This window comes from Vanacampus margaritifer, chromosome 7 (genome assembly GCF_051991255.1).
Source record: "Vanacampus margaritifer isolate UIUO_Vmar chromosome 7, RoL_Vmar_1.0, whole genome shotgun sequence".
NCBI classification, from domain to species: Eukaryota; Metazoa; Chordata; class Actinopteri; order Syngnathiformes; family Syngnathidae; genus Vanacampus; species Vanacampus margaritifer.
The window spans coordinates 7,958,598-7,969,451 of NC_135438.1; the positions used below are offsets into that span (position 1 = coordinate 7,958,598).

At 40.6% G+C, this 10,854-nt stretch overlaps 2 protein-coding genes across 5 annotated transcripts; both read left to right on the plus strand.

Annotated features, from left to right (window-relative positions):
* The first annotated feature begins 231 nt into the window (after window positions 1-231).
* On the plus strand, window positions 232-2,725 carry gpank1 (G patch domain and ankyrin repeats 1). The gene is made up of 4 exons (XM_077571158.1): window positions 232-1,141; window positions 1,708-1,849; window positions 1,926-1,995; window positions 2,187-2,725. The coding sequence occupies exons 1-4, from the start codon at window positions 728-730 to the stop codon at window positions 2,626-2,628; spliced, it is 1,068 nt and encodes a 355-aa protein (XP_077427284.1). The 5' UTR covers window positions 232-727; the 3' UTR covers window positions 2,629-2,725.
* A 144-nt stretch (window positions 2,726-2,869) lies between these two features.
* Window positions 2,870-10,849, plus strand: LOC144055305 (PRELI domain-containing protein 1, mitochondrial-like). 4 transcript variants are annotated; one of them, XM_077571162.1, is made up of 8 exons: window positions 2,870-3,769; window positions 4,188-4,234; window positions 4,332-4,530; window positions 4,599-4,824; window positions 4,922-5,035; window positions 5,277-5,355; window positions 7,810-7,835; window positions 9,950-10,849. In XM_077571162.1, exons 3-8 carry the CDS (start codon window positions 4,439-4,441, stop codon window positions 9,983-9,985), a joined length of 573 nt encoding a protein of 190 aa, XP_077427288.1. In that variant the 5' UTR covers window positions 2,870-3,769; window positions 4,188-4,234; window positions 4,332-4,438; the 3' UTR covers window positions 9,986-10,849. The 4 variants fall into 4 exon arrangements, with proteins under 4 accessions (XP_077427288.1, XP_077427286.1, XP_077427285.1 ...); XM_077571160.1 differs by lacking the exon at window positions 7,810-7,835 and having other exon boundaries at window positions 4,188-4,238; XM_077571159.1 differs by lacking the exon at window positions 7,810-7,835.
* Window positions 10,850-10,854: the final 5 nt, after the last annotated feature.

The window sequence follows — 10,854 nt, forward strand, 5'->3', positions numbered from 1 at the left end:
CGTGTTAGTATATGGTTGGCAAGCACTCAAACTTAAGTACACAGTCTGAAATGTTATATATATATATATATATATATATATATATATATATATATATATATATATATATTTTATGTGCACTCTGAAAACAAACTGTCTTAAAAGTTAAGGTAAAAAACACACACACCTGGAGCGCGTGAATATAAACAATCGTTAGGGGGCAGCACTCAATCTTGAGCGGTGTAACACCGTTCTATTTTAACCAACGAAGAAAAAAACGCTAATGCTTGTGAAATATTACCGTGTTTGTTCTTTCTCCAGCTCAGCTGATTTTCAGACCAAGATGTCGTTGAAACAGCGTTTAGAATGACGGTGACGTGTCTTAAGTCTAAAAGTCGCAATGTATACATTTTGTGAAGCCTGGGACTTAAAAAAAAAAAAAAAACTCAATGAGGTTGGAGCCGTCCTGAGCGTGTTAGCTTGCGCAGTAACATCGTTTATTGTAGCGACGCTTTGTCACTTCCTTTGAACAAAAGCTAAGTAAGTAAGTAAGACTACACTAGCAAATGATTTGCCGTTTTATTCAACGACGCTAGCTAAAAGAAAATGATCCACTTCTCGGAAAAAAGTATTAGCTAGTGCTATGTTAGCTTGTTGTCAGACGTAGCTTTAGTGCCATTGTTAATAATATGTATCACAATATATTGTCACGGAGGTAAACAATAAATTGTGGTATGATTCATTCACAATGGCGGTGTTAGGTTTTACCCCTGCCAGAAAACAGGACATTTTCAGCATAGATGCGCTTGACCAAGCTCCACAAACAAGCAGTACGTCCGGCGGATACGAGGCCAGACAGTTCTACGAAAACCTCCTAAAAGATGATAAAGTCAAACATCATCGAAACAAGGAGACGAACAGGGGTTCCGGCAAAAGAGACAGGAGGAGGAGGAGGAGGAGGACTGAAACGGGTGCCGTGGTGGTGGAAAGAAGAGCGGCAAGAGGAGGGGAAGGCAACCGAACAAGAGAGACGACAGGCGGACACGTCATCTCTGAAATGTCCTCGGAGCTCCAGGGTCTCAAGTTGCTGCGCTGTGCCCAAGATGGAGACCTCGCTGGGCTGAAAGATTTGCTTTCGAAGGGGGTGGACATCAACTTCCAGGTAGGTCACAGTCTCATTTGCGACTGGCGGTGAAATGATGTGTAAATGTAGCAATATTATTATTGGCGAAATAACACACACAAACTTGCACGCTTTGATGATTGTAATGTTTTATTTTGAATACAATTAAAAGATTTGACAATAGTAACACCATGAACTTTTTGACGTAAGAAATGATAAGAATCTGAACAGAGACAACTAAAAGGAATTTTGAACTGAAGCAGTACCCCATGATTTTTTTATATTTAAAAAAAAAAATGACCAAGGTTATGGCTAATGTCAAGTGGTGGGACTAGGCTTATATGTAAAAAAAAAAAAAAAAAGACGATATGTGCAATTTGATTTGATTTTGTCCGATGACATTTATGAACAATTAAATTTAATCAATAGTCTGTTGCCAGGCCAACTACAAAGACAGATTACAGTACTGGCATTTTTAAGTGCAAACCTATTATTCTGATTCCAAACTCGGCGGGGGGGTCATCAAACATCCCCTACATATCAGTGCCATTTTATTAAATTAGTATTTGAGAAATCTTTGCACGTTTGTGTCAATTGTCTTCCAGGATACTTTTTTCTGGACAGGTGTGATGTGCGCAAGCTGGTCGGGACAAAGAGCTGCCGTCAAACTGCTGCTGGAGCAAGGTGCTGCCTGGGTGGGCGTTGTCGACACTCAGGGTCGGGATGCCAAAGATCTCGCCTCACAGGGTATATAAACATCCACCTTGTATCGATTATATGACTTTATGTACTGGTCACATGATCTATCACTTTGTTCCTTCAGCGGGTCACAGCGGCGTGTTGGAGGAGCTGGAGAGCTACGGGAGGAGTCCACCAAGACCAACGAATAGCAGGTTAGCTAACGTGATTTGCGAGAAGCTCCGGAGATATTTAACAGTGTAATCTTAATAAATGTGAATATAGTGAACAATTTAATGGGTGACAGTAGTTCAATTCAAACAACAGTTGGGACACGCTTTCGTCATCGTCAATATTGACGGAATGCCCACCTCTCATTTTAATCTTGTATTTTGTGTTTCCTCAGCCCGGCCCAGCCTCAGTGGTGCGAAGTGTGCAGCGTGGAGTCCACGAGCGGCCTGTCAACACACCTGTCCTCCACGCTGCATCAGTTCAATATGAGACGCCCCCCGCCAACCCCCTACTACTGTCTCCCGCCCTCCGCCAACAGTTACAAGATGATGCTCGGCTGCGGCTGGCGCCCCGGAGGGGGTCTGGGTCCGGAGGGGCGGGGGCCCAAGCGACCCGTGGCCACAGTCCTGAAGAGGGACCAGAAAGGCCTCGGGTACGGGGCGATGGCAAGAGCCAGAGTGACTCACTTCAAAGCGGGCGATCGGGACGCGGTGAAAACGGCGCGCGCAGCGAAAGACGGGCTGCAACGGAAAGGAAAGACAAAAGAGGAAAGTCGGAGGAAAGAACAACAAGATAAGGACTGGGAAAGGGATTTCCGTGCCTCTTTTTATACGTGACGCCTACAAAGATTGCGGTAGTTCATACTCGTAATACCGTACAAGAAATGAAAATGAACATTTATTTGTGTGTTAGAAAATAAAAGAATTTAATGCATATTTATTTTTTTAACATTACTCTAATTACAGTAACAGGGTTGCAAAGCAATACCTAAATGTTTGATAATATGTATACTTTTACTATTGTTTTAGCAGTAACGCTATAATCATTCGACAGAATTCAAATTTGCATATCAAGGCCAAAAACGAATGACATGTTACTACCCCTACCACGTCTCGTTCTACTGTCAATACACATCTTAGATGGCTGTGGATTTAAGGGCCAAATGGCAGATGACCTTGGGCCCTTTTTGTCCTCATCTGTAATTTGAATGTGTCTTATTTTTATACAATAGTTGGCAAGTGCCGCTCGTATTCTCTCTTGATTTGAGTCTACTGTACTCCATAAGTTTTTCATTTACAGTGCCATGAAAAAAAAATTGAATGCTTTTTTGAAATTATTTCTTTCCATACTTTATCCACTTTAATGTCTACGATAGGGTTTAACAACATAATGCAGGGTGTCACTAAGTAGCCTGTTCCAAAAACACCAGTAGTAGTAGTTCACCAGTATTGGGGCATTATGATATGCAAGTGATAATTTGAAAATGTGTTGTAAACAATAGAATAGAAATAAAATTAAAGTGTTGCATGCACAGGAGAAGAAGATATATCTTGAATGAGATTTGGGCACACCAGTTTAAATAGAACATTGTTTTTTGTTTGTTTTTTTAGAATACAGAACATGTTTGTTTGTTTTTAGAGAGAAAATACAGAACATGTATTAGAATCGTGTCAGGTAAGACACCAGCTACTTTAATGAGTTACACAGCACACTCCATTTCAGAAGGTAGCGCTAATGCGCCAAAAGTTGTTTGCCAACCGCCGGAAAAAAACGGAAGAAGAAGACTTCACCCTATGCAAAACTGCAGAGCCGTATACAAGACTGAGAAACACTGCCACCTACAGGCGAGAACGCGATGTCTGAGTGTAAAATGGCTAATCATGGCTTAGTTTCTCCCACACGCTAAAATAAAGACGCTTGAAGAAGACGCACAGTCCTGGGACATTTCAGCCATCATTTTATTTGTGGAATTAACAGGTAAATGTTAACGTTTCTTAAATTGTCGCCGGTGGCGTTTGCCCTGTTTGCGTGTGTTAGCTAACTTCCTCTCTCCTTATTTTATTGTCGTTCCAAAATGAAAATGACAACGATCACGCCGTAAACGATGCCGAAATTCGTACATGATGTGTGAGTGTTTCTGACAATTCGGCACTCGATGTCGTTTAGCTTTAGCAACATTAGCACGCTAGTGAAATGACCTTTAGCCCAACAACTACGATACAAAGTGGTACTCTTATAAATATTGTGTGCTTGCGTACTCCGACCTCACTAGCAGGTACAGATAAAAGTCCTTTCCAATGAATACATTTGAACCGGACCGGTTATTTTCTTAGGACGAGAGGCATTGTTATTAAAACACTATACTGTAATGTACTTTACATTTTTAATCCTCTAGATGGCGGTGGCACACAAGTAGATCAGGTTAACGTGAAGGTCGGCCAGGCGCGTAAGACTTGCTATTTGTACAAGCAATAAAAAAATAATCCATAATATGTCACCATTAAATAAATAGTGTCCCTGTGTCGTTTCACCTCTACAGGACCGTCCCTACACTTTGGATGGAGTCAGCATCCTGTTTGTCATTTTGTGCCGTCACAGCAAGTGACTGCACGTTGACGCATCAGTCGAACCACCAACAGGAGAACAATGGTCAAGTACTTTACTAGCAAAAGTGACATCAACAGCACATGGGACCATGTTGTGTCGGCATTTTGGCAACGCTATCCTAACCCCTTCAGGTAACGCCGCCGTCATGTTAAATCACAAGCTAGCGTCAACGCTTCAAAAGCATCATTTTGTTGTCCAGCACTCACGTTCTCACGGAGGACGTCATCTACCGCGAGGTGACCACGGACCAAAGGCTCCTCTCCAGACGCCTGCTCATGAAGACCAACCGGCTGCCCCGCTGGGCCGAGTGCTTCTTCCCCACCGGCATGTCACGCTCCGTCTACATTGTGGAGGACTCCGTCGTGGACCCGGTTAGTCGGAGTCTAACAACCTATACCTGGAACCTCAACCACACCACTCTCATGGTGAGAAGACCCTTTCTTGCTTTGACTAAAACAGAAAAAAAGATGGTTTTGTTTCATTAAAGATGCTTTCTTGAACGCTTATCTGTTTTCTCGCCAGTCAGTAGAGGAGCGATGTGTTTTCCGAGACTCGCCAGAACAGTCCGGCGTCACCCAGCTGAAACGAGAGGCGTGGATCTCCTCCAGCATTTACGGCTTCTCCAGACCCATCCAGGTGCCTTGAGACGTTTTGTCTCTTTATTACACACGGTTTCATAAAGTTGCACATGAAACGCCACCAAATCCCTTATCTTATTGTTTACACACGTTGAGCTGCTTTGTGCAAGAAAATTCAAGTAAGATTGTTCTCCGCAGGGCACAAAAATTCTTCAAAAGTTCAAAACAGGAAGTTATGCTCTTCATATCTGTCTTCCATGTAAAGTCGTTTCCTGTTTTTCCCCCCTGTCCTCACTCAGGAGTTTGGATTGGCCCGCTTCAAAAGCAACCAAGCCAAAGCCATGAAAGGGCTGGAATACGCGCTGTCGAACCTACAAGGTTGGTCCACGCCACGAAATCCACTTCATAAACGACACGGTGTTTAATTACTGGGAAAAAAAGCTTGATAAGACCACAACATAGAAAAACACGAGCATAAAAAAGTTTTGAAGCTGCAATCTATTATTTTGCAATGTGAATGAGGAATTGATTGAACAGATCAGCAAGAAGTTGGTTTTCCACTGTAGTTCCTAATTTTCTTCTCTGCGCCCTCACTAGTCTAAATATGGCGTTTGTGCATTTTACTACTCTGTCGACTGAAAATGACCAGTGACGACTCTCGTTTTCTGAGTTCATGCTAAGTTTGAAACCCTAATTTAAAACCCTAGCCCTAGTTTGAAACCCTAATTTAAAACCCTAGCCCTAGTTTAAAACCCTAATTTGAAACCCTAAGCCTAGTTTTAAACCCTAATTTGAAACCCTAGCCCTCGTTTAAAACCTTAATTTGAAACCCTAGCCCTAGTTTGAAACCCTAATTTAAAACCCTAGCCCTAGTTTAAAACCCTAATTTGAAACCCTAAGCCTAGTTTAAAACCCTAATTTGAAACCCTAGCCCTAGTTTGAAACCCTAATTTAAAACCCTAGCCCTAGTTTTAAACCCTAATATGAAACCCTAGCCCTAGTTTTAAACCCTAATTTGAAACCCTAGCCCGAGTTTAAAACCCTAATTTTGAACCCTAGCACTACTTCGATGCCCTTATTTGAAACCCTAATTTAAAACCCTAGCCCTAGTTTAAAACCCTAATTTGAAACCCTAGCCCTAGTTTTAAACCCTAATATGAAACCCTAGCCCTAGTTTAAAACCCTAATTTGAAACCCTAGCCCGAGTTTAAAACCCTAATTTTGAACCCTAGCTCTACTTCGATGCCCTTATTTGAAACCCTAGCCCCAGTTTGTAACCTTAATATGAAACCCTAGCCCTAGTTTGAAACCCTAATTTAAAACCCTAGCCCTAGTTTAAAACCCTAATTTGAAACCTTAGCCCTAGTTTGAAACCCTAATTTAAAACCCTAGCCCTAGGTTTAAACCCTAATTTAAAACCCTAGCCCTAATATGAAACCCTAGCCCTAGTTTGAAACCCTAATTTAAAACCCTAGCTCTAGTTTAAAACCCCAATTTGAAACCCTAGCCCTAGTTTAAAACCCTAATTTTAAGCCCTAGTTTGAAACCCTAATTTAAAACCCTAGCTCTAGTTTAAAACCCTAATTTTAAGCCCTAGTTTGAAACCCTAATTTAAAACCCTAGCCCTAGTTTGAAACCCTAATTTGAAACCCTAGCCCTAGTTTTAAACCCTAATATGAAACCCTAGCCCTAGTTTTAAACCCTAATTTGAAACCCTAGCCCGAGTTTAAAACCCTAATTTTGAACCCTAGCACTACTTCGATGCCCTTATTTGAAACCCTAATTTAAAACCCTAGCCCTAGTTTAAAACCCTAATTTGAAACCCTAGCCCTAGTTTTAAACCCTAATATGAAACCCTAGCCCTAGTTTAAAACCCTAATTTGAAACCCTAGCCCGAGTTTAAAACCCTAATTTTGAACCCTAGCTCTACTTCGATGCCCTTATTTGAAACCCTAGCCCCAGTTTGTAACCTTAATATGAAACCCTAGCCCTAGTTTGAAACCCTAATTTAAAACCCTAGCCCTAGTTTAAAACCCTAATTTGAAACCTTAGCCCTAGTTTGAAACCCTAATTTAAAACCCTAGCCCTAGGTTTAAACCCTAATTTAAAACCCTAGCCCTAATATGAAACCCTAGCCCTAGTTTGAAACCCTAATTTAAAACCCTAGCTCTAGTTTAAAACCCCAATTTGAAACCCTAGCCCTAGTTTAAAACCCTAATTTTAAGCCCTAGTTTGAAACCCTAATTTAAAACCCTAGCTCTAGTTTAAAACCCTAATTTTAAGCCCTAGTTTGAAACCCTAATTTAAAACCCTAGCCCTAGTTTGAAACCCTAATTTGAAACCCTAGCCCTAGTTTAAAACCCTAATTTGAAACCCTAGCCCTAGTTTGAAACCCTAATTTGAAACCCTAGCTCTAGTTTAAAACCTTAATTTGAAACCCTAGCCCTAGTTTAAAACCCTAATTTTAAGCCCTAGTTTGAAACCCTAATTTAAAACTCTAGCTCTAGTTTGAAACATTATTACAAAGCAATTTTTAGATAAACTTCCACTTTAATGCATAAAAAATACATCGTTAATACAACTTTTATATAAGGTTAAGTTGGCCTGGTTAGAGTTTCCCCCATTGATTTTATATAACGGGTAACCTGCTAGTTTTAACTCGTTTTCTGCCTAAAACAGGCTGCTGTAGAAATATAAAAAAAAAAAAATAGTGCAAGTTGCATGTTATGGCAAAGCATGTGTGTGTGTTGCGTGTGATGCCGTTGCGTCATCGCTATCCCACTGTTGTGTGATTCTGTCCCACCCCCCCGCCTCTGCCGACGCCACCTTCAGACGTGGGCCTCAGGCTGAGCGGCCCGGTGAGTAACGCCTGTGGCAGAGCGGCCCCACAACATTAGGTACGCGCCCGCACCATCGTGAACCACGGACGCCAGGACACCCGCGCTGCCAGATCTCTTCGATACAAGCGCTTGTGTCTGATGGTCATTCGAGCGGTGCAGGTGTACCTAATGTTGTGGCCTGCAGACGTGGAGTGGGTTAGCATGTAGCAGAGTGAGTGTGTGTGTGTGCGCGCAGTGGAGAAGCGGCGACAGGTGTGGAGTTTAGTAATAGTGAGTACAGTAGGTTGTTTGAGTAAAAAGTACTGATCTCGTAAAGGTACCAATAAATGGGTCACCAGGTTTTCAGCATAGTTGTAGGTGGAAAATAATGCACATTTTATCGCCACCATTTTCTAGTACATTTTGAGAACTTGAATACGCAGCAAAAATGTCCAAAATGGCGACCAGCTAACCCAATCTGCTGGGTCAAAAATGATTAACCCAATCCGCTCCAAATCCACAGCTAATCAGCGCAAACATGAGCGCCAAGCACTGCATGATGGCAGTGAACTCAACTCACCTCGCAACCTGAAAAAGTTTGGCAAATAGTGAAGAATTCTTCGAGAGGCTTCAAGCTGTTTAATGCCACTCCCAGATGAAGTTGACTTTCAAGTCAAGCCTAAAACAAATACAGTTGCACTTTGTGTGTTTAAAACAATGCAAAGTTTAGTCTTTAATTTACTAGCTTAATGCTAATGCTAATACATAATGGGAACACATACAGCATATTGTCGCCTGCATGTCTCAGCCCTGTTCTGAAAAAACTTGTAAATACTTGTGAAATTTGCACGTTAGAGCTTCTCGATTATGAAGAAAATAATCATCACGATCATTTTGGTAATAATTGAAATCACGATTAAGACGATCATTTATTTTTGGGCACAAAACAAAAAAAATGTTTAGTTGTAAAAAAAATTATAAAGACAAATAAAATTCTTTGAAATGCTATAAGTTCCTTTTGGATGAAACAAAATGTATTAAATTATTTTTAGTTGAATTTTATATTTAAAAAAATTGAAAAAGGTGAAAATGTATCAATTTAAACAACAAAAAAATTAGCATTAATATTTTCTTTTTTATGATTATGCTGATTTTGTAATTGTGAAGTGTAATAATTAAAATTGTAATTGAATTTTGATTAATTTCATTTATCTTTTTACTAGCTTTCCATGACCCACATAAAATGTCCCAAAAAGAAGCGTAAAAGCAGAAATTTATCATAAAATGTCCATGAAATTGCCAAAAATAACAGACAATTTAATTATTTTTTTATTTTGTTTTTTTTAAAGCAGAAAAGAAAACGTTGAAAAGTAACCTAAATTGTCTAATAACAAAAGAAAGGCAGAAAATTACCATAAAATAGTTTGAGAATTGCCCAAAAAAAGGCAGGGGAAAAAAATGTTCAAAGAATAATTATAAACTGTCAAAAACAAAAGAAGAAATCCCAAAAATTAGCACAAAATGTCCACAAAATATTTTTGATTGACTGGCAAAAAAGGCAGAAAAAAATAGCCAAAAAAGGAACCATATGTCCATAAAATTGCCCAAAAATTCAGAAATTTTAGAAAAAGAAAATGAATTAGACTAACACAGTTTGCTTCATCGCAATCTTCAAATGTTTTGCGGCTCGAGACGCATTTTTGGTTCTTTATTTGGCCTAAAATGGCTCTTTTGACAGCAAAGCTTGCTGACCCCTTGAATGACGCCTCATAACACCTTCCAGGTGATGTGTGGCACCACTCCAGATGTTGTCTACCACTACCCTCAATGTTGTCTCGCACGTCCCTAAACAACGGCTCGCACTGCCCACGATATTACCTAGCACCACCTTGGATGATGCCGAGCAGGACAACGGGTGTCTCGTCACGAAGCACACCCCAGAACCAAACCCCGAGGCGTTGGTCTAAAAATAACAGCAAACACCTTTTTTTTTTTTTCTCTACACGTCAGCCCGTCGGAACCTTTCAATGTGACTCATGAGCTTGTTGTAGCGGCATGTTCTGTCTACGACTTGACGTTTGTTGGAGAGGTGCTTTCAGACACAAAGAAAAATGGCTCACGTGTGTTGGTTTTGTGCATTTGTGCGGACGCAGGAGACACGCCCCAGCGGCCGCTCCGGGGTTCGATGAAGGAGGACAACCCTAAAGGGGCCACCAAGAGCTTGGCTTCTTCTGCCGCCTCCGCCGCGCAGAACCCTCAGCAGTATGTCTGACGGAGGAGGGCGTGGTCCCGTTTGACCAGCAGCGCATTTCAACACATAAGCTGCTATTTTTCAATTTTTTTTTTTATGAAGAATGATTGTGTTCTTCATTCCTACGTTGTGATCTAGTTCTCGCTTCTTGAATGTCTTAAAAACGCATCCGACTTTTGGCATGAGAGAAAAAAAACAACAAAAAAAAAACAAGCTTGCAACGACGGCAATCAACTTGCACGCGATATTGTTGACTTATGCCCGAATAGTCAATCGTTCAAAGGCACGCCTCATGTTTAATGTCAACTGGAATGAAACCAGGAGTTGATGTGTGGGTGTAAAGACAAAAAGGCACTTTTGTTAGTCAGAGTGGGCGTGCAAGGCGGGAATCCGGTTCATACGGCGGAAGGTATGCAATCGTGCCTGCTGATGTGAAAATATGGAACATATCAGTTGACTGCAAGGGTGAAATGGTCAGCTTCAAAATTGCTGCGGATTAATGACCTCTTTTGCATGTGTTTATTAATAATCTAGAGATTTTACTTGATTTAATACAGGGTTTATTTATGTTATTATTTATTTTTTTCCAGGCTTCTCATGCAGGCTGACATTCTTTAAAAAATGCTTGAATTTAAATGTTTGTCAATATTTTTTTTATTTAAAAGTTGTTTTCTTTTTAGAGGACTAAAATGTGCTCTAAAGGTTTTGTAATTTGTTATGAAGTATTTTTTTGACAGCAAAACAAGCTGTTTGCTTGTTGGATGGAAAAATTGAATAAATGTGCATGCATATGGACAAACGAGCATG

Excerpts from the sequence above, each read along its gene's own strand:
- gpank1 (XM_077571158.1), top strand. The coding sequence starts at position 728 with ATGGCGGTGTTAGGTTTTACCCCTGCCAGAAAACAGGACATTTTCAGC. Across the intron at positions 1,142-1,707 it reads GGGTGGACATCAACTTCCAG|GATACTTTTTTCTGGACAGG; the intron begins GTAGGTCACAGT and ends ATTGTCTTCCAG. Across the intron at positions 1,850-1,925 it reads CAAAGATCTCGCCTCACAGG|CGGGTCACAGCGGCGTGTTG; the intron begins GTATATAAACAT and ends TTGTTCCTTCAG.
- LOC144055305 (XM_077571160.1), top strand. The coding sequence starts at position 4,439 with ATGGTCAAGTACTTTACTAGCAAAAGTGACATCAACAGCACATGGGAC. Across the intron at positions 4,825-4,921 it reads TCAACCACACCACTCTCATG|TCAGTAGAGGAGCGATGTGT; the intron begins GTGAGAAGACCC and ends TTTTCTCGCCAG. Across the intron at positions 5,356-9,949 it reads CGCGCTGTCGAACCTACAAG|GAGACACGCCCCAGCGGCCG; the intron begins GTTGGTCCACGC and ends GTGCGGACGCAG.